The sequence below is a fragment of the Carcharodon carcharias genome, chromosome 8, assembly GCF_017639515.1.
Source record: "Carcharodon carcharias isolate sCarCar2 chromosome 8, sCarCar2.pri, whole genome shotgun sequence".
Lineage (NCBI taxonomy): Eukaryota > Metazoa > Chordata > Chondrichthyes > Lamniformes > Lamnidae > Carcharodon > Carcharodon carcharias.
The window spans coordinates 113,995,270-114,018,543 of NC_054474.1; the positions used below are offsets into that span (position 1 = coordinate 113,995,270).

Below are 23,274 nucleotides of genomic sequence, written 5' to 3' on the forward strand. Positions count from 1 at the left end.
TCAGTGTGTGTGTGTGGAACTGTACCCCAGTGAGAGTCAGTGTGTGTGTGTGGAACTGTACCCAAGTGAGAGTCAGTGTGTGTGTGGAACTGTACTCCAGTTAGAGTCAGTGCATGTGTGTGTGTGGAACTGTACCCCAATGAGAGTCAGTGTGTGTGTGGAACTGTACCACAGTGAGAGTCAGTGTGTGTGTGGTACTGTACCACAGTGAGAGTCAGTGTGTGTGTTGTACTGTACCACAGTGAGAGTCAGTGTTTGTGTGTGGAACTATACCCCAGTGAGAGTCAGTGTGTGTGTGTGGAACTGTACCCCAGTGAGAGTCAGTGTGTGTGTGTGTGGAAATGTACCCCAGTGAGAGTCAGTGTGTGTGTGGAACTGTACCCCAGTGAGAGTCAGTGTGTGTGTGCGGAACTGTACCCCAGTGAGAGTCAGTGCGTGTGTGGAACTGTACCCCAGTTAGTGTCAGTGTATGTGTGTGGAACTGTACCCATTTGAGTGTCAGTGTGTGTGTGTGTGTGTGGAACTGTGCCCCGGTGAGAGTCAGTCTGTGTGTGGAACTGTACCCAAGTGAGAGTCAGTGTGTGTGTGGAACTGTACTCCAGTGAGAGTCAGTCTGTCTGTGGAACTGTACCCAAGTGAGATTCAATGTGTGTGTGGAACTGTACTCCAGTGAGTGTCAGTCTGTGTGTAGAACTGTTCCCCAGTGAGAATCAGTGCATATGGAACTGTACAACAGTGAAAGTGGAGTGTCAGTATCTGTGGAACTGCAAGTAAGTGCGTCAATGTGTGCGGAACTACACCCCGGTGAGATTCAGTGCATACGGAACTATACCCCAGTGAAAGTGGAGTGAGTATCTGTGGAACTGTATGTAAGTGAGAGTCGGTGTATGTGGAACTCTACCCCAGTGAGTGCCAGTGTGTATGTAACTGTACCCCAGTAAAAGTCAGCGCATGTGGAACTGTAACCCATGATAGTCAGTGCAGGTGGACCTGTACCCCACTTAGAGTCAGTGTGTGTACTACTGTACCCCAGTGAAATTCAGTGCATATGGAACTGTACCCCAGTGAAAGTGGAGAGTCAATATCTGTGGAACTGAATGTAAGTGAGAGTCAGTGTGTGTGGTACTGTACCCCAGTGAGAGGCAGTCTATGTGGAACTGTACCCCAGTGAGAGTCAGTATGTTTGTGGAATTGTACCCCAGTGAGAGTCAGTGTGTGTGTGGAACTGTACCCCAGAGAGGGTTAGTGTGTGTGGAACTGTACCCCAGTGGAGGGTCAGTGTGTTTGGAACTGAATGCTAATTATTTTAAAAGTGCAAAGGCAGAGTCGCATTCAAGTTTTGCTGATTTAATTGCTGTTGCATCTTTGTCAAGTGTCAGAAATTCAATCCAGACTCCAGACCTGTCCGGTAGGTCAGAGGCTGCTCGTGATTCCTGTTCCTAACCTTTGCTGCGTGTTTTGTTCACAGTGCATGGAGCCCTGAAGGTTTTTCAATACAAGTCTCATCAGGAACCTGTCATTTGGGAGACCAAGGAATGGCAAAGTAGTGAATGGCGATCTGTTAATATCACTGTGGAGAGTTCAGTCGAATTCCAGGTGGGTCCCGTTTTGCCCAACATTTTGCCCGGTCATCTGCAGCTGAGAGCCTTGGCTTAGTCTGGTTCCTTCAAAGGCTCAAATTGTGCCTGGGACCAGGGTTACATTTAGATCACCAGTTTAAAACATAAATATTGATAGAGAATGTAATTAAAACTAAAGACAGTATCGTATTCACAGAACAGTCTCATCAGTGTGTGTGGAGCTGTACCCCAGTGAGAGTCAGTGTGTGTGGAGCTGTACCCCAGTGAGAATCAGTGTGTGTGGAGCTGTACCCCAGTGAGAATCAGTGTGTGTGGAGCTGTACCCCAGTGAGAGTGTGTGTGGAGCTGTACCCCAGTGAGAGTCAGTGTGTGTGGAGCTGTACCCCAGTGAGAGTCAGTGTGTGTGGAGCTGTACCCCAGTGAGAGTCAGTGTGTGTGGAGCTGTACCCCAGTGAGAGTCAGTGTGTGTGCAATTGTACCCCAGTGAGAATCTGTGTGTGTGGAACTGCACCCCAGTGAGAGTCAGTATCTGTGGAACTGTACCCCAGTGAGAGTCAGTGTGTGTGGAGCTGTACCCCAGTGAGAGTTAGTGTGTGTGGAGCTGCACCCCAGTGAGAGTCAGTGTGTGTGGAGCTGTACCACAGTGTGAGTCAGTGTGTGTGTAGCCGTACCCCAGTGAAAATCAGTGCATGTGGAACTGCACCCCAGTGAGATTCAGTGCATGTGGAACTACACCCCAGTGAGAGTGTATGTGGAACTGTACCCCAGTGAGAGGCACTGCGCGTGGAACTATACCCCAGTGAGAATCATTGTGTGTTGAAGTGTATGTCAGTTGCTGGGAAGTGTATGGGTGATCTGAGGTTATGAAAGGTATTAAATCTATGGAAGTTTTACTTCGTGCATTTTCTCATTGTAAGAACAGCTAACTGTGTAATCACCAAACTAAATTACAAGTCAAAAATATTCATATTGTAAGTGAACAGTTCTCTGGAGTCAGTACTGAGGATTGCATACTAATTTAATGGAAATCTGTCTTATTGGGGTGCTGTGGCAAACAGTGCAGCACTCCCTGAGTCCTGAGCCTGCTATAGAGTAGTGATCCCTCAGAACTGACTCTCTGACAGTGCAGTGCCCTCTCAGTACTGCTACTCCAACAATGCAGCACTCCCTCAGTACTAATTGTCTCAGTCCGACACTACAGTACTCCCTCAGTACTGTCCCGCAACAGTGTAGCACTCCCTAGGTACTGCCACTCCAACAGTGTACCACTCACTCAGAACTGACCCTCTGACAGTGCAGCACTCCATCAGTACTGACCCTCTGATGGTGCAGTGCTCTCTCAGTATCGACCACCCTACATTATAGCACTCCCTCGGTACTGACACTCTGACAATGCGGTGCTCCCTCTGTACTGACCCTCTGACAGTGCAGCAAACCCTCAGTACAGATCCCCTGACTGGGCAGCACTCCCTCAGTACTGACCCTTCGACATTGCAGCATTCCCTCAATACATTGAGCACCACCATGAATTATGGGCTGAAGTCTCTGGAGTGGTATTTGAAATCCCAGCCTCATGACTGAGGTGAGTTATGGCCCTGGGCCACCGCTACCCGCAAGGAGAGAACAATGGCTTTGATTGACCTCATGCTAAATAGAGATTCCAGGTCTTGTGTCACTGAGTGTGGTTCTGGGTTAGTGACTGATGGACTTTATTCCTACTTTAGGTGGGTTTTAAAGCTGTGAAATCAGACAGCACAGTGCTTGGCTATATTGCCATTGACGACATTGTGTATCATCCTGGAGTGAACTGTCATGGAGTTAGAACAGATGAAGCTCTTTTGGGTAAGACAGTGTTCAAATACAACAAGGACAGTTCTTGCTTGAAAGCTCTGTTCTGTATTCTGGGTGCATCACAGGCCTAGTGGCTGACAGTAATCTAATCTAATCAGCAATTGTTCAGCTCTCACCTCAGAGTAAGAAAGCCAGGGCTAAAAGTCAATTGACAGGTTAGATACAGAGTAAAGCTCCCTCTACAGTCTCCCCATTAAACACTCCCAGGACAGTTACAGCACGGGGTTAGATACGGGGTTAGCTTCCTCTACTGTCCCCATCAAACACTCCCAGAGCAGGTACAGCACGGGGTTAGAAACAGAGTAAAGCTCCCTCTACACTGTCCCCATCAAACACTCCCAGAACAGGTACAGCACGGGGTTAGAAACAGAGTAAAGCTCCCTCTACACTGTCCCCATCAAACACTCCCAGAGCCGGTACAGCACGGGGTTAGAAACAGAGTAAATCTCCCTCTACACTGTCCCCATCAAACACTCCCAGGACAGGTACAGCACGGGGTTAGATACAGAGTAAAGCTCCCTCTACTGTCCCCATCAAACACTCCCAGAGCCGGTACAGCTTGAGGTTAGATTTTATTTTTATTAATTCATGGGATGTGGGCTTCGCTGGCTGGGGCAGTATTTATTGCCCATCCCTAGTTGCCCTTGAGAAGATGGTGGTGAGCTGCCTTCTTGAACCGCTACAGTCCATGCAGTGTAGGTACACCCTCAATGCTGTTAGGAAGGGAGTTCCAGGATTTTGACCCAGCAACAGCGAAGGAACGGCGATATATTTCCAAGTCAAGATGGTGAGTGACTTGGAAGGAACTTCCACGTGGTGATGTTCCCATCTCTCTGCTGCCCTTATCCTTTTAGATAGTAGTGATCATGGGTTTGGAAGGTGCTGTCAAAGGAGCACAGGTGAATGCCTGCAGTGCATTTTGTAGCTGGTACACACTGCTACTACTGTGCATCAGTGGTGGGGGGAGTGAGTATTTGTGAATGTGGTGCCAATCAAGTGGCTGCTTTGCCCTGGATGATGTCGAGCTTCTTGAGTGAAGTGGGAGCTGCACTCATCCAGGCAAGTGGGGAGTATTCCATCCCACTCCTGACTTGTGCCTTGTGGATGGTGGACAGGATTTGGGGGGTCAGGGGGTGAATTACTCATCACAAGATCCCTAGTCTTCAACCTGCACTTGTAGCCATAGTATTTCTATAGCTAGTCCGGTTCAGTTTCTGGTCAATGGTAACCCCCAGGATGTTTATAGTGGGGGATTCAATGATGGTAATGCCATAGAACATCAAGAGGCGATGGTTAGATTCTCTCTTGTTGGAGATGCTCATTGCCTGACACTTGTGGCACAAATGTTCCTTGCCATTTGTCAGCCCAAGCCTGGATATTTTCCAGGTCTTGCTGCATTTGGATATGAACTGCTTCAGTATCTGAGGAGTCATGAATGGTCCTGAACATTGTGCAATCATTGAATATCCTCACTACTGACCTTATGATGGCAGGAAGGTCATTGATGAAGCAGCTGAAGATGGTCGGGCCGAGGACACTACCCTGAGGAACTCCTGCAGTGATGTCCTGGAGCTGAGACAACTGACCTCCAACAACCAAACCATCTTCCTTTGTGCTATGTATGACCCCAACCAGTGGAGAATTTGCCCCCTGATTCCCATTGACTCCAGTTTTGCTAGGGCTCCTTGATGTCACACAGGGTCAAATGCTGTCTTGATGTCAAGGGCAGTCACTCTCCTCACCTCGGGTGTTCAGCTATTTTGTCCATGTTTGAACCAAGGCTGTAATGAGGTCAGAAGCTGAGTGGCTCTGGCAGAACCCAAGCTGGGCATCAGTGAGCAGGTTATTGCTAAGCAAGTGCTGCTTAATAGCACTATTGATGACCCCTTCCATTACTTTACTGATGATCGAGAGTAGACTGATGGGGCGGCAATTGGCCGGGTTGGATTTGTCCTGCTTTTTGTGTACAGGACATACCTGGACAATTTTCCACATAGCCGGGTAGATGCCAGTGTTGTAGCTATACAGGAACAGCTTGGCTAGGGGCGTGGCAAGTTCTGGAGCACAAGTCTTCAGTCCTATTGCCAGAATATTGTCAAGGCCCATAGCCTTTGCAGTATCCAGTGCCTTCAGCCGTTTCTTGATATCACGTGGAGTGAATCAAATTGGTTGAAGACTGGCATCTGTGATGCTGGGGACCACCGGAGGAGGCTGAGATGGATCGTCCACTCGGCACTTCTGGCTGAAGATTGGAGCAAATGCTTCAGCCTTATCTTCTGCACTGATGTGCTGGGCTCCCCCATCATTGAGGATGGGGATATTTGTGGAGCCTCCTCCTCCAGTGAGTTGTTTAATTGTCCACCACCATTCACGACTGGATGTGGCAGGACTGTGGAACTTAGTTTTGATCTGTTGGTTGTGGGATCACTTAGCCCCATCTATCACTTGCTGCTTATGCTGTTTGGCACACAAGTAGTCCTGTGTTATAGCTTCACCAGGTTGACACCTCATTTTTAGATATGCCTGGTGCTGCTCCTGGCATGCCCTCCTGCACTCTTCATAGAACCAGAGTTGATTCCTGGCTCGGTGATAATGGTAGAGTGGGGAATATGCCAGGCATGAGGTTACAGATTGTGTTCGAGTACAATTCTGCTGCTGTTGATGGCCCACAGTGTCTCATGGATGCCCAGTCTCGAGTTGCTATATCTGTTCGATATCTATCCCATTTAGCATGGCGGTAGTGCCAAACAACACAGTGGAAGGTATCCACAATGTAAAGGCAAAACTTCATCTCCACAAGGACTGTGCAGTGATCATTCCTACAAATACTGTCATGAACAGATGCATCTGCAGCAGGCAGGTTGGTGAGGATGAGGTCAAGTCTGTTCTTCCCTCTTGTTGGTTTCCTCACCATCTGCCACAGACCCAGTCTAACAGCTATGTCCTTTAGGACTCGGCCAGCAATGGTGCTACGGAGCCACTCTTGGTGATGGACATTGAAGTCCCCCACCCAGAATACATTCTTCACCCTTGCCCACTCTCAGTTCTTCCTCCAAGTGATGTCCAACATGGAGGAGCACTGATTCATCAGTTGAGGGAGGGAGGTATGTGGTAATCAGCAGGAGATTTCCTAGCCCATGTTTGATCTGATGCCCTGAGACTTCATGGGGTCGGGAGTTGATGTTGAGGATCACAGGGCAACTCCCTCCCAACTGTATACTACTGTGCCGCCACCTCTGCTGGGTCTGTCCTGCTGGTGGGACATGACATACCCAGGGATGGTGACGTGGTGCATTATCTGTAAGGTATGATTCTGTGAGGATGACTACGTCAGGCTGTTGCTTGACTAGTCTGTGAGACAGCTCTCCCAATTTTGGCACTTGCCCCCAGATGTTAGTAAGGAGGACTTTGCAGGGTCGACAGGGCTGAGATTTCTGTTTCTGGTGCCTAGGTCAATGCCGGGTGGTCCGTCCGGTTTCATTCCTCTTTTTGTAACGGTTTGTTATAACTTTGGCTTGATGGGCTGGACCATTTCAGAGTCAACCACATTGCTGTTCTTCACATGTAGGCCAGACCAGGTGGCAAATTTCCTTCCCTAAAGGGCATTAGTGAACCAGATGTGTCTTTGCCACACTTGACAATGGTTTCATAGACTTTTAATTCCAGATTTTTTTATTGAATTCAAATTTCATCATCTGTTGTGGCAGGATTTGAACCTGGGTCCCCAGAGCATTACTTTGGGTCTCTAGATTACTAGTCCAGCAACAATACCACTATACCATCACCTCCCCACCCAATACAGAGTAAAGCTCCCTCTACACTGCCCCATCAAACATTCCCAGGACAGGTACAGCACGGGGTTAGAAACAGAGTAAAGCTCCCTCTATATTGGATGGAGAATGGTGTTGGCACTGAGTATGATGTTATTTTTGATTCCAGGTTCCAATTATATTGCTGGGATAGTTGCTGGCGTGGTCACTGTTCTAGCTCTGGTGTTGTTTTTACTTTTGGGAATTATTTATTGGGTTATGAAGAACAGGATCGGCCTTCCTGGAACTGCAAGTGAATCCGGTCGGCACCTCGGGTTCGATAACTTGTCCTACCGCAACCGGAACTAGGTAATGTATTCGGCTATTTGATTGTAACACATACTGGTAGGTAGGGGGAGAGAAGTTGTCATATAAACTTAATAATTAAAGATTTATTTCCTTTCTAAAGAATATCAATGGCCTGTTATTATAGAGGTGCTCAAAACTCTGATGGGTTTTGATAGAGTGAATAAGGAGACACTGTTTCCAGTGGCAGGAGGGTCAGACATTGAAGGTGATTGGCAAAAAAACCGAAGAGGACAGGAGGAGACAAACGTTACATATCTGAACAAATCTCACACATCTGGAATGTGCTGCCTGAAAGGCTGTTGGAAACAGGTTCAATAAATACTTGAAAATGAACAATTTGGAGGGTTTGTGGGAAATAACTTGGGAACGGGGGAGGCCATTCAGTCCCTTAACTCTATACTACCATTCAATGAGATCACATTTCATCTGTATCTTAATGCCAAACAGCTACCTTGCCTCCATCCTCTTTCATATGTTAGTTGAGCAGGCATCCATCACTAAGATTTAAAATTATTAATTGAGCTAGTATCCACTGCTTTTGGTGGGAGAGAGATCCACACTCCTGCTGCCTTTTGCATGAAGAAGTGTTTGCTAACTTCTCTCCTGAATGACCTGCCTCTGATTTTAAGGTTACATTGCCTCTCACTCACCTCCTCAGCATCAGAAATAGCTTCTTTCTACCTACCCCATTGACATAAAAGATCAGCCATGATCTTATTAGATACCAGAGCAGCTTCGAAGAGCCAAATGGCATAATCCTATTTCTCATCTTCTCCTGCAAAAAGCCTAGTTTATATAATATCTCCTTTTAATCTATTCCTGGAAATCTGGGTATCATTCTGGTGAAGCAGAGTTAACGCTTTGAGTCCATACGACTCTTCAAAGCTCTGAAGAAGAGTCATACAGACTTGAAACGTTAACTCTGTTTCTCTCTCCACAGATGAGTTTTTCCAGCATTTTCTGTTTTTATTTCAGATTTCCAGCACCCCCAGTTTTGCTTTTATTATCATTCTGCTGAATTTGCTCTGCGCTCCTTTCAAAGCCAATGTATCCTTCCTAAGGTGTGGTGTCTAGAACAGTGCTCCAGATGTGGTCCAACCAGGGTTCGGTTTCGCTGTAGTAAAACTTCCTCCCCTTTACATTCCAGTCCTCGAGATATAACGAGTATCATTTCATGAGTCTTTTTGATGACTTGTTGACCCTGACTACTACACTTAATGATCTGGACGCATGGACCCCGAAATCCCGGAGTCTCCAGTATTTCTAGTTTTTCACCATGTAAGACATACTTTAATTTATCCTTTTTTTTTGGTCCAAAATGGCTGACCTCACACTTACCTCTGTTGAACCATCTGTCATCATTCTATCCATCTGACCAATGTCTTTGACATTTTATGCTCCCCTCTACACTACTTACCAAGTCACTAATCTTTGTGTCATAAGCAGACTGCGATATATGGCTCTCTAGTGTGTTATCGAAGCTATTAATAAATTTATGAATGTTTGATGCCCCGGTGCAGGTCTGTGTGAGGCAATTCCTTCCAATTAGAGAACAGAACCTTTAACTCTGTGTCTTCTGTCGCCTAACCAACCTCCTAACCAGCTCAATAATCTGCCTTCAATTCCATGAGCCTTAATTTTAGCTCAAAGTCTCTTATCTGGAGCCACCAACAATAATTGACAAATTAGAAAGTGCTTTGAAATAGTACAAGTTCCCAAGGTGCTTTACAGGGGTAATTATCAAACAGCATTTGACTGTGAGCTACTGGAGATATTAGGGTAGATGACCAAAAGCTGGGTCAAAGAGGTCAGTTTTAAGATCAGAGTTGGAGAAGTGCAGATATCTTAGAGAGCTGTAGGGACGGGAGGAAGCTTTAGAGATAGAGAGGTTTGAAAATAAACAAAGTTTAATGTTGACATTTTGCTTACAGGAGCCAATTTAGGTCAGAGAGCACGGGGGTGATAGGGAATGGGAGTTGGGGCTATTTAAGACACGGAAGCAGAATTTTGGATGACCTCAAGTTTATGTTCGGCAGGAGTGTGTTGGAATAGTCTTCTAGGGGTTAAAGTGGTATGAATTTTAAATTAGTGTGACCATAGACTACACTCATTGTGCAGCCCCTTGAAAGTTTCCTGGTGGAAGACTACAGGGGAAACCTTACCAAGTACCAGTGAGGGTTTCAGCAGCAAATCGGCTGAGGCAGGGGCAAAGTCAGATGATGTTCTGGAGGCAGTCTTAGTGATGGTGTGGATGTGAATTGGAAGCTCATCTCATGGTTAAATATGACACCAAGGTTGCAAACAATCCAGGGTGGAGTTGGTGGCTAGGGGACAGAGTTTGTGATGGAGACCAAAGGTATTGGCTTTGGTCTTCTCGATATTTTGCTCGGGGAAAGTGCTGCTCATCCAGTACTGGATGTCAGACAAGCAGCCTGATAATTCAGTGACAGTGGAGGGGTGGAGAGAGGTGGTGGTGAGGTAGAGCTGAGTGTTGTCAGTGTACTGATGCTGTATTTTCTGATGATATCGCCAAGGGACAGCATGTAGATGAGAAACAGGAAGGAGTCAAGGATAGATCCTTGGGGGACACCAGAAGTAACAAACCTCATCAAATGCCTTCTTGAAATTCCAACATCCACAGACATTCCCCTGAAAATTAGTTACTTCCTCAAACTGCTCCTTGTTTGCATGACCCCTTTGGAACATCCTCTCTCTCCAGTACTATAATGCCATCTTTAACCAATATTACCACTCCTCCGCATTTTTCTTCCTTTCCTGTCTCTCCTAAACACCTTGTACCCAGGAATATTTAACACCCAGTCTTGCCCATCTTTGAACCAGTGTCTGTTATAGCAACAATATCATAATTCCATTTGTCAATCTGTGCCTGTATTTCACCAATCTCATTAACCACTCTCCGTGCATTCACATACATGCACATTAACCCTGATTTAGATTTTTTTTTACTTTTCCTCTTATTCTGACCCCATCTAATCTCTAATTCTATCAAACTCTCCAAGTATTTTATCTACCCTGACGCAACTCTGATACATTCTTGTTATCAGTTGTTACTTCACTACTTCCCACTGCCAGTTTTTCTCCTCTCCACTGAATTTCCCTTCAGGTTCCCATCCCCCTGCCAATCTAGTTTAAACCCTCCCCAACAGCACCAGCAAACTTCCCTGTGAAGACATTAGTCCCAGTCCTGTTACAGTGTGACCCGTCCTTCTTGTACAAGTCCCACCTGCCCCAGAACCGATTCCAATGCCTCAGAAACCTAAAGCCCTCCCTCCTACTCCATTCTCCAGCAGGAGTTGAACTGCTCAATCTTCCTATTCTTATGTTCACTCACATATGGCACTGGGAGTAATTCTGACAATACTGCTTTTGATGTCCTGCTTTTTAATTCCCTTCCTAACTCTCTAAAATCTGTTTTCGGGACCTCGTCCTTTTTCCTACCAATGTCATTGGTCCCAATGTGCACCACAACCTCAGCTGTTCACCCTTCCCCAAAAGAATGTCCTGCAGCCACTCTGAGACATCTTTTTTCCTGGCACCAGGGAGGACACATATCATCCTGGAGTCATGTCTACAGCCACAGAAATGCCTGTCTGCTCCCCTAACTATGGAATCCACTACCATTATAGCACTTCCACTCTTCCTCCTCCCCTCCAGTGCAGCTCCTAACCAGCTCAATAATCTGCCTTCAACTCCATGAGCCTTATTTTTAGCTCAAAGTCTCTTTCATGGAGCCAACAACAACAATTGACTGTTGGCCACAGACTTGGCTCTTGCTACAGTTCTCAGAGGAACCATCTCGCTCACCAGAATCGAAAATGGAAAAGTGGCTAGAGAATGAGATAGCCTCAGGGTATTCCTTCACTACCTCTCTGTTTCTCTTAGACACTCTGGCGGTCACCTATTCCCTCTCTGCCTGTGTACTTCATAGTTGCAGTATGATCACCTCGCTAAATGTGCTGTCCACGTAATCATCAGCCTTGTGGATTCAGCACAGTGACTTCAGCCACTGCTCAAGCTCCACAACTCAGAGCTCAAGTTTCTGTAGTTGGTGACACTTCCTGCAGATGTGGTCATCGAGAGCACGACTTCCCACACCCTGTAAGATGCACATTCCCATGGCCAGGCTACGTCGACATACCTTAAAATTTATATAAAGTGCTGACTCACCTGTCACTCACCAATCATCTCCACCTTTCCCTCTCTGCCTCTATGAAATCTTGCTGCTCTCTCCCTCTTGCGCTCTTTTAGCTGCTGGGCTCCACTCTAGTTCCCTGTTACGTCACACTTGATTTACTCCAGATCTGGTCGGTCCACTGAGACCCACCATTAGCACCACAACTAGCTCCCTCTGAACTCCCGGCTCCTCTCATGCTCTTTTATAATGTGTTAATTACAATTACAAGACAGAGGATGAACAAGAGGAGTGAAGGCTAGAGGGAAGGAAAGGGAAAGGTGCAATAACATTGATCTGTATAGTATATAGATCACCAACTAGAGGAACATAAGAACATAAGAAATAGGAGGAGTAGGCCATTCGGCTCCTTAAGCCTGCCCTGCCATTCAATAAGATCAAGGCTGATCTGCCTCAGGCCTCAACTCCTCTTTCATGCCAGCTCTTCATAGCCCTTAACCACACCCCCCCCCCCCCCCCCCCCCCCCCCCCCGCCGCCCCGGATATTTCAAAAATCTATCTACCTCCTCTTTAAATGCTTTCAGTGATCTCTACTCCACAATTTTCTGGGGTAGAGATTTCCAGACATTCACTGCCCTCTAAGAGAGGCAATTCCTTCAGCATCTCAGAAATGACTGTGCCCTTATTCTGTAACAATGTCCCCTAGTTCAAGATTCCCCCACTGGTGAAAACATCTTCTCAACATCTATCCTGTCAATCTCCCTCAGAATCTTGTACATTTCATTAAAATCACTCCTCATTCTTCTAAATCCTAATGAATTAAGGCCTAATCTGTTTAGCCATTCTTGATAATTCAACCCCTTCATCCCAGGAATCAGCCTAGTGAATTTCTTTTGAACTGCCTCCAACACCAATATTTCTTAAATACAGGGACCAAAACTGTACACAGTACTCCAGGTGTGGACTCACCAACACCCTGTACAGTTGTAACAAGACTTCCCTATTTTTAAGCTCCAACCCTCTAGCAATACAGGCCAAAATTCCATTTGCCTTCTTAATTACTTGCTGCACCTTCATGCTAATTTTTTGTACTTCATGCACAGGAACACCCAGATCCCTCTGTGTTGCACTTTTTTGGAGTCTCTCTCCATTTAAATAATAGTCTGCCTTTTGATTCTTTCTACCAAATTGCATGACCTCACACTTTCCTACATTAAACTCCATCTGTCAAGTTTTTGCCCACTCACTCAACCTATCTCTATCCCCTTGCAGATTCCTTATGTCCTCATCACAACTTGCCCACCCACCTATTTTGTATCATCAGCAAATTTGGATACATTACACTCTGCCCTCTCCTCCAAGTCATTAATATAGATAGTAAATAATTAAGGCCCTAGGACTCATCCTTGTGGCACTCCACTAGTTACTTCTTTCCAACCTGAAAAAGACCCATTATTCCCAACATTCTGTCTTCCATTTGCCAACCAATTCTCAAACCATGTTAATACATTACCCCCAATACTGTGAGCTCCTATCTTGTGCAATAACATTTTATCTGGCACCTTATCGAATGCCTTCTGGAAATCCAAATACACTTCATCTACCGGTTCCCCTTTATCAACTCTGCTTGTTGTATCCCCAAAGAACTCTAGCAAATTTGTAAAACATGATTTCCCTTTCACAAAACCATATTGACTCTGTTTGATTGTGTTAAGCTTTTCTAAAAGTCCTGCTATTTCTTCCTTAATGATGGACTCTAGCATTTCCCCACTGACAGATGTTCAGCTGACTGGCCTATAGTTTCCTGCTTTTTGTCTCCCTCCCTTCTTGAACAGGGGCATCACATTAGCGGTTTTCCAATCCACCGGGACCCTCCCAGAATCTAGTGAGTTCTAGAATATTTTGACCTCCACTATCTCTGCATCCACTTCCTTTAAAACCTTTGTATTCAGGCCATCAGGTCCTGGTGACTTGTCTGTCTTTAGTCCCATTAGTTTGTCAAATACTTTGTCTATTGCGATTGATACTGTTACAAGATCTTTCCTTCCATTAGCTCCTTGCTTATCTGATATCTTTGGAATATTTATAGTGTCGTCCACCGTGAAGACCGATGCAAAATATTGGTTTAAATTATCTGCCATTTGCTTGTTCCCCATTATCAATTCACCAGTCGCATCCTCCAAGGGTCCCATGCTCACTTTAGCTACTCTCTTTTTATATACCCAGAGAAGCTCTTGCTCTTTGTTTTTATATTTCTTGCTGATTTATTTTCATAATCAATTTTCTCCCTCTATTAGCTTTTTGGTTATCTGCTGTTAGTTCCTAAAACTTCCCAATCCTCTGGCCTACCACTAGTTTTTGCCACTTTATATGCCTTAGTTTTTGATTGGATACTCTCCTTGACCACCTTTGTTAACCATAGGTGGTTCATCCTTCTCCTTGAGCCCTTCTTTTTGACTGGGGTGAATTTTTGGTAAGCCTTATGAAATACCTGCTTACATATCTGCCACTGCTCATCCACTGACCTCCTTAGTCTATTTCTCCAGCCCACTTTAGACAACTCTTTCTTCATACCTCTGTAATTGCCCTTATTTAAGTTGAGGACACTGGTTTGAGACTCTCAAACTGAATTAGAAATTCTACCATGTTGTGATCGCTACCCCCTAAAGGATCTTTAAGTACAAGATCTCTTATTACTCCTACCTCATTACACATTACCAGATCTAAAATAGCCTGTTCCTGGGTAGGTTCTGCAACGTGTTGCTCTAAGAAACAATCTCTGATGCATTCTACAAATTCGTCACCCCGCCAATCTGATTTGTCCAGTCAATATGCAGATTAAAATCAACCATGATAATTGTAGCGCCCTTCTTACACCCCTCCATTATTTCCCAATTTATAATTTTACCACCATGAGGCAACTCTTCGGGGGCCTACAGACAACTATCACCTATGACCTTTTTCCCTTGTTATTCCTTATTCCACCCAAACTGATTCCACATCATGATCGAATGCATCTATATTACTACTCACCACTGCACCGATACCTTCCTTTATTAACAAAGCTACCCCACCTCCTTTTCCTTTTTGTCTATTTTTCCAGAACATCGAATACCCTTGAATATTGAGCTCCCAGTCTTGCAACCACGTCTTTGTAACAGCTGTCAAATCATATCCATTTATTTCTATTTGTGCCGTCAACTCATCTATCTTGTTATCTAAATGCACGCAACATTTGTAAAGAGCCTTAAGCTTCGACTTTTTACCATTATTACTCATTCTGGTTTTAATTTCTCTTGCACTCTTCTGCTTATATTTTCTGCCCTTTCCTGTCACACTTTGATTATTGTTCACCTCTTCACCACCCTGCACCCCTGCTCTCGCTTATTTTTAAATGTTAAAAATTTCCCTTCAATTGAACACCCCCCCCCGCCACAATTAGTTTAAAGCCCTATCTACAACCCTAGTTATATGATTCGCCAGGACACTGGTCCCAGCATGGTTCAAATGAAGCCCATCCCAATGGAACAGCTCTCTCTTTCCCCAGTACTGGTGCCAGTGTCTCATGAATTGGAACCTATTTCTCCCACACCAATCTTTGAGCCACATATTTACCTTTCTAATCTTATTTACACTAGGCAATTTGCACGTGGCTCAGGTAGTAAACCAGAGATTATTACCTTTGTGGTTTTGCTTTATAATTTAGCCCCGAGCTGTTCATAGTCCCTCAGCAGAACCTCGTTCCTAGTCCTACCTATATTGTTGGTACCTATGTGGGCCGCGACAACTGGATCATTCCCCTCCTACTCCCAAGTTCCTTTTCAGCCCAGAAGAGGTGTCTTTAATCTTGACACCAGGTAGGCTACACAGCCTTCGGGACTTTGTCTTTGCTGTAGAGAACAGTATCTATTCTCCTAACTATGCTATCCACTATTACTACTACATTTCTCTTTTCTCCCCCCACTTGAATGATGCTCTGTACCATGGTGCTGTGGTCAGTTCGCTCATCTCCCTGTAGTCTGTGCCCTCATCCACACCGGGAGCAAGAGCTTTGTACCAATTGGACAAGGGCACTGGCTAAAACACCTCCAAAGCTAAATTCTGGATCCCCATAACTGCCTCACTTGCAGTCACACCTTCCTGTCCCTGACCACGGACCAAATTTGATGTAATTAATCTAAGAGGTGTGGCTGCCTCCTGAAACAGTGTCCAGGTAACTCTGCCCCTCCCTGATGTGTCGCAGTGTCCGTAGCTCGGACTCCAGCTCATCAACTCTGAGCCAAAGTTCCTCGAGCAGCCAACAATGGCTGCAGATGTGGTTACCGTGGATTGCACCGGCATCTACCAGCACCCACATGCTACAGCTGCAACACATCGCCTTCCCAGCCATCTCTATTCTATTTAATTAATTTGGCTGTTAAATTTTTTATGTGAATTTTTTAACTGTACTCATCAGCTGTAATAAAGTTTTCTGATTTAAACCACTTGGCCAATCAAAAGCGACATGGAAGAGATATCCACCAATCACCTACCTGTTTTCCCCTGATGTCACACTTTGGCTCTGACAGGTAGAAGCAGGTTGAAGGGGCCCTCTGCTGCTGGTTTTTATCTCCCACTGCCACTGCTCTTCTCACTCAGGTGTGCTCTCCATGTGCTCCCAGCTCTCTTCGTGCTGTTTTAAACTGTAAATCTCCTGGTTCTCCTCTCGCTGTTTGAAACTGTAAAAATCCCAGCTTTTGTCTCGCTGTTTTGAACAAACACCTGGCTCTCCTCAGTACTCCTGGTGAGACCTAATTTGTGTCTTATACAAGTTCAACATGACCTCCTTCCTCATGTACTCAATGCCCCTATTAATAAAGCCTAAGGTACTAAATGCTTTATTAACTGCTCTCTCAACATGCCCTGTCATCTTCAATGACCTATGTACGTATACACCGAGGTCCCTCTGTTCTGGGTGCCATAGTTGAGGAAGGATGTGAAGGCTTTGGAAGGGATGTAGAGACACAAATTTGCAAAGAAATTACAGAGGGATGCAAGAGTTATAGAGTAATCATAATGGGGGGCTTCAATTATTCAAGTATAGACTGGATTAGGAATAGTATGAAGGGACAAAGGTGGGGTGAGAGTTCCTGCAATGTATTCAAGATAATTTTCTGCAGCAGTATGTTTCCAGTCTAATGAGGGGATAGGCAGTTTGGGACCTGGTTCTGGGAATGAGTTGGCCCAAGTGGATCAAATATCAGTGGGAGAGTGTCTAGGGGACAGTGACCATTGTATCATAAGGTTTAGGTTAATCATTAAAAAAGACAGAGAACAATCCAGAGCAGGGATAATTAATTGTGGAAAAGCCAACTTTGATGGGATGAGAATGCACCTGAGTCGAGTAAGTTGGAATCAAATGTGGGCAGAAAAGACAGTGGCTGAACAATGGGCCACCTTCAAAGCAAAAGTATTGCAGGCAATGTCAAGGCATATTCCCTTGAGGGGAAACGTAGGACAAATAAATCCAGAATTCCGAGGATGGCGAGAGAGATAGAGGCTGGCAGCGAACATGAAAGGGAATCCCAAGGTCTTTTATAAGCATATAAATAATAAAAGGGTGGTAAAAGAAAGAGTAGGGCTGATTAGGGACAAAAAAGGGGACTTGCATGTGGAGGCTGGAGAAATGGCAGAGGTGTTGAACGTGTACTTTGCACCTGTCTTTACAAAGGAAGAACTTGCTACCCAGGCCGAGGTGAGAGGAGGTAACTGGTACACTGGAAGAACTTATAATCAAGAGGAAGGTGGTGTTGGAAAGGCTATCTTTACTTAAAATAGATAATGTACCAGGACCAGATAAGATGCTGCCAAGGGTACTGAGGGAAGTGAGATTGGAAATTGCAGAGGCACTGGTGATAATCTTCCAGACTTCCTTAGACACAGGGGAGGTGCCAGAGGACTGGAGAATTGCGAATGTTACACCCTTATTCAAAAAGGGGTGCAAGGATAAAGCTGGTAACTTCAGACCAGTGAGTTTGACCTCAGTGATAGGGAAACTTCTGGAAACTATAGTACAGGATTAAATCAATAGTCATTTAGACAAGTGCAGGATAATTAAGGAAAGCCAGCATGGATTCATTAAAGAAAAATTATGTTTAACTAACTTGCTGGAGTTTTTTGAAGAAGTAAGAGAGAAGGTTGATGACAGCAACACTGTTGATGTAGTTTATATGGATTTTCAAAAGTCATTTGATACAGTGCCACACAGCAGACTTGGGAGCAAAATTTAGCTTATAGAATAAAAGGGAAAGTAGGCACTTGGATAAGAAATTGGCTGAGTGACAGGAACCAGAGAATGGTTGTTTTTCAGATTGGAGGAATGTTTGTAGTGGTGTTCCCCAAGGATCAGTATTGGGACCCTTACTCTTCCTGATATATATTAACAACCTAGACTGTGGTGTGCAGGGCATGATTTCAAAATTTGCAGATGACACGAAGATTGGAAATTGTTGTCAACTGTGATGGGAATAGTCTTAAACTTCAAAAGGACATAGACATGTCAATGGATTGGGCAGACAAGTGGCAGATGAAGTTCAATGCAGAGAAGTGAGTGCTTCATTTAGGAAGGAAATATTTGGTGGCACTGAATAAAATAAAGGGAGAAACTCTAAAAGAGGTGCAGGAACAGAGGGACATATACGTACATAGGTCATTGAAGATGACAGGGCGTGTTGAGAGAGCAGTTAAAGCATTTAGTATCTTAAGCTTTATTAATAGAGGCATTGAGTACATGAGTAAGGAGGTCATGTTGAACTTGTATAAGACACGAATTAGGTCTCACCAGGAGTACGGAGTCCAGTTCTGGGCGCCGTAGTTGAGGAAGGATGTGAAGGCTTTGGAGAGAGTACAGAGGAGATTCACAAGAATGACTCCTGGGATGAAGAGCTGTAGCTATGAGGATAGGTTGGAGAGGTTGGGACTGTTTTCCTACGAGAAAGGAAGGCTGAGAGGAGACTTGATGGAGGTTTTCAAGATCCTGAGGGATATGGAGAGGGCAAATAGTGAGAAACTGCTCCCACTCAAAGAGAACATCAAGAACTAGAGGGCACAGACTCAAAATAATTGGCAAAATAAGTAAACATGATGTGAGGAAAAAATTTTCACCCAGATGATGGTTGGAATCTGGAACAAACTTCCTGAGAGGGTGGTGGAGGCAGATTCGATCAAGGTATTCAAATGGGAATTGGATTGCTACCTGGAAAGAGAGAATGTGCAAGTTTACGGGGATAAGGCAGGGGAGTGGGACTAGGTGGAATGCTCTTTCAGAGAGCCAGTGCAGACTCAATGGGCTGAATGGCCTCTTTCTGCACTGTAAAGATACTGTGGTAGTGTGAAAAAATTCAATCAGGTTAATTAAACATGGCCTCTCTTTACAAATCCATGTTGGCTTTCACTAATCAGCTCAGATTTCTCTGTGTTCAATCACTCTGTCCTTAATGATAGATTCCAAGAACTTAACACAACAGATGCTAGACTAACAGATCTATGATTTCTTGCTTTCTCCCTCTCAATCTTTGGAGTTACATTTTCAATTTTTCATGCTAAGGTGATAATTCAAGAGAGCTTCTGTTCAGAAGATTATGACTAAAGCATCTGCAATTTCCTCAGCTGTTTCCTTCAGACCCTGGGCTGGAATCTAAAATGGCTTAGGGATTTATCCATCTTCAGTGTCATTATTTTTTCTAATATGCTTTTCTTTCTTACGTTAACTTTAGTGAATTCCATCTTTGATTCATTCATCGTTTCCCTGGAAAGTCAGGAATATTGTCCTCTTCCTTTATTGGGAAAAGCAGCACGAAGTCATTATCCACCCAGCTCATCATTTCCTTCTTTTCATTCACAATATCACTCACAGCTGTGTTTGAAGGGCCCACATCACCTCTAACTACCTTTCATCTTCCTTTTCCTTTCTACAGCTTTTACTACCTTTTATCTTCCTTTGCTCTTCATTGGTCTGCACAATTCCTTTTCCTACATTGCAACAGCGATCACATTTCAAAGTACTTCATTGGCTGTAAAATGCTTTGTGAAGTGCAGTAGTTATGGGAGACATTATAAATGCAAGTCTTTATTTCTTTATACCTTTGTGCCGATTCATTTAATTGTATGCAATTTTTCACCTCTTTTGTTATGTAGATCTCTTACCTTTAGGGAACCTATTGATCCTGTAGTAAACTAAATTCTTTTTGAAATCCTTCCACTGTTCATCTTTATTTTCACCAGTTAATGGTCAGTCTCTGTCTCATCCCATTGGAGTTAGCCATAGTGAAACCTAGAAACTTAGTAATGATGTTAACTTTCTCCTTTTCAAATTTAAAGTTGAATTCAGTCATTTTGTAATGACTGTTAAATAAATGTTCCCTTACTATCAGGTTATTAACTAGTGCAGCCTTTCTCACACCAACTAGTTTTACTTAGTTCTGTTAAAGAGTCATATGGACTCGAAACGTTAACTGTTTTCCTCTCCGCAGATGCTGCCAGATCTGCTGAGTTTTTCCAGATATTTTTATTTTTGTTTTGGATTTCCAGCATCCGCAGTTTTTTGCTTTTAAATTAATACCTTTTTTTATTTGTCACCGCTGCTTTGGTTATTTTATGGTTCGCTTCACATACTGGATCTATATCACTGTTTGTAAGATTATAACTTTTTTAAATTTTATGCTATCATTTTTACAACTCTTTCTGACTGAGCCCACTCCCCGCTTGTTGGTTTAAAGTCCATTCTACAGCTGGATTTATCTTTTCTGTTTGGATCCTGTTCCTATTCAAGTGGACCCTATCCCAGTATTACAGTTCCTTCCTATGCCAATACTGGTGCCAGTGCCCCATGGATGGGAATTCCCTTTCCCACATGAGTTCCACAGCCACATATTCATTTTTTGAGTCTGTTTGTCTCTATGCCAATTTGCACATGGCTCAGTGACATTCTGGGATTACTACCTTTGAGGCTGTGTCTTAGAATTTCAGTCCTATTTTCAGATGCTCCCTCAGCAGCACCTCATCTCCTGTCTTTCCTATGTCATTGGTCCTGATATGATCATCCTTTACCATGTTCCACTTCTGACAGTTCAAGATATCCTGGCACTGAGTAAGCCACACACTCGATGCGGCTCTGTCTAGAGGTTGCTGACTATCTCTCTAATTATTGAATCCTTTATATTTACCACATTCTGCCCTTCCCCACTTTGCACAGCCTCCTGCTCCATGGTGCCTTGGTCCAACTCTCAGTCTTTCTCCTTATCCTTAATGTACCTGTTGGAGAGGTGCAGTGTCTGTGGGACCTCCCTCCCTGTGCCTCCTCCGTTCCCCTGACCCTGCTCTGAGAGTCAGACTCCCCACTTCCTGCAGCATTTCTTGCTCTGACTCTGGGGCAATTCCTCCTCTTCCAGCAAGGAGTGGGATTAATAGGACATCTGTTTCCAGGAGCTGGCCTAGGCACAATGGGCTGAATGGCCTCCTCTTGCTGTAGATGCTATTATTCGTCCGTGCCATTGTAGTGTACAAGGGAGGGACTGCAGTTATACTGCACACAGGTCTGCCCAGTGTACACGTGATGGCTGGGCTCGAGTATATAGGATCTGTCCAAACTGCACCAACAGAAACGAAGGTGGTCAGGTTACCGACAGTAACACTGCTGTTCTTTTTTACCCTTCAGGACTCAGCGAGGAGGAACCAGTTTGGGCGGTAGCAGAGCCACAGAAGCTGCTGGAGAGCCTGGATGAACATCTTCCAGCTCCACAGTTGTGTGCGCAATACAAATAAAAATATCTCTCATCAATAAAAACTAAAGCAGCAGCAGTTCTCAGAATTCTTCCTCCCGAATGAGGGGGATTATTCAATTTTAACTCACCCATTCACCAATCATTTGCTATAGCCCAGCAACACAGCAAGTGACTTTTCTAAAGCAGATTACAGGGGTGATGCTTTTAGCACAGTGTTGTTACACACAGACATGCACGTTTACCATTGAGTGCCACCAACACTACACACACACACTCTGTCACTATTTCCTCTTCTGTGAACTTCAAGCTACTCCGGGTGATGGTCCATTGGAGGCACCCAGTGTCAGTATCTGTACTTCCTGGGCTGATACAGAGTAAATCTCTCTCTCCATACAATCCCATCAAACACACCCAAGGCAAATACACACATGTAAAATACAACAACTTGAATTGACATGGCACCTTTAAAGTAATAAAACACCCCAAGAGGCGTCACAGAAGTTAGATACAGGGCAAAGCTCCCTCTACACTGTCTCCACCAAACACTCCCAGGGCAGATACAGCACAGGGTTATATATGGAGTAAAGCTCCCTCTACATTGTCCCCATCAATCACCCCCAGGACAGGTACAGGACGGGGTTAGATACAGAGTAAAGCTCCCTCTACACTGTCCCCATCAAACACACCCAAGACAGGTACAATACAGGGTTAGATACAAAGTAAATTTCCCTCTACACTGTTCCATTTTAAACCGATCTTTATGTTAGGCGTGTGTCATCTACTTTGTGCTGCCATTTCCTCCGTGTCCTGATTGCGAAGAACACTCTTATTTAGTGACCTTGCCAGAGACAGGACATGTCAAACATTTCAATAAGCAATGTTTGTGAAGAGCCAGGTTTACCCATTCAGCTGCAAATTTGCTATTTAAAATTAAAATCTGGACTAACAGTTATGAAATCCCTGGCCTTGTTGTAAAATATCTTTTCACTTTGTCTGGCCTCAAGTATTAGAACAAGACCAAATAAGACAAGACATCCCATGTTGACATCCAGGGGAGAACTAGTTCCAGCCATTGACTGAAACGAGTGAGTGTGAATGAGCCTTTGTCCCATAGGCCTGCCCTGGAGTACCCCTGACTCTCAGCATTTACTTTCTGTTGCTCAGAGTGGTTGCTCCATTTTGAAAACACCTCTGATCATTTGTAGTTCACTTTTGTGACACTTTTTTTTAACTGTTTTGTTCGTGTGGTGACCCTCAGAATCATCCCCACCATGTTCCTCATGGGCACTGCCCATTCGCACCGTTCCTGTCACAGTGCAACCAACCAGCTGTTGAGGGATTTTCTGCATTTTCAGATCATTTACTTCATTATTCAGAGCATCAGATTTACAGAGAATACAGGCAGTGCTAGAACAAAATGGTGCATCAGTAACAAAGGGATGAGGACAATTAAAGGAAGAGTTGCAAGAGTGGGGCAAAAATCCTTAAAGCCTTTGGAAATCCATAAAAGGCAGATTAATCTGTTAGCAGCCAAGACTGACAGAGCCCAGGTCAAATCTGATAGGACTAGCAAGCCTAATGAAGGAAAATGACCCATGGGTTTGAGGCTGTGGACAAAGTAATTGAACAGCCCTGAGCCCAGCTTCCTCCGAAGGAGGCTGATTGAGCTGAGGTGTTGCTCCATGCTCCTCTCCATCCTTTTCATACAGCTCTAAATCAGGCATGTGCTCTGAATGCAGTGTGTTTTTTGAAGAACCATCAGAAATATTGTACTGATTCCACCTGTGTGCTGCCTTGTGAAAAGGGGCCTC

At 44.6% G+C, this 23,274-nt stretch overlaps 1 protein-coding gene across 1 annotated transcript; it reads left to right on the plus strand.

The window, feature by feature from the left end:
- Positions 1–782: 782 nt before the first annotated feature.
- On the plus strand, positions 783–21,514 carry LOC121281483 (apical endosomal glycoprotein-like). The gene is made up of 5 exons (XM_041194428.1): positions 783–804; positions 1,469–1,596; positions 3,305–3,422; positions 7,371–7,549; positions 21,397–21,514. Exons 1-4 carry the CDS (start codon positions 783–785, stop codon positions 7,547–7,549), a joined length of 447 nt encoding a protein of 148 aa, XP_041050362.1. The 3' UTR covers positions 21,397–21,514.
- Positions 21,515–23,274: the final 1,760 nt, after the last annotated feature.

Excerpts from the sequence above, each read along its gene's own strand:
- LOC121281483 (XM_041194428.1), top strand. The coding sequence starts at position 783 with ATGTGTGCGGAACTACACCCCG. Across the intron at positions 805-1,468 it reads GTGTGCGGAACTACACCCCG|TGCATGGAGCCCTGAAGGTT; the intron begins GTGAGATTCAGT and ends TTTTGTTCACAG. Across the intron at positions 3,423-7,370 it reads AACAGATGAAGCTCTTTTGG|GTTCCAATTATATTGCTGGG; the intron begins GTAAGACAGTGT and ends TTTTGATTCCAG.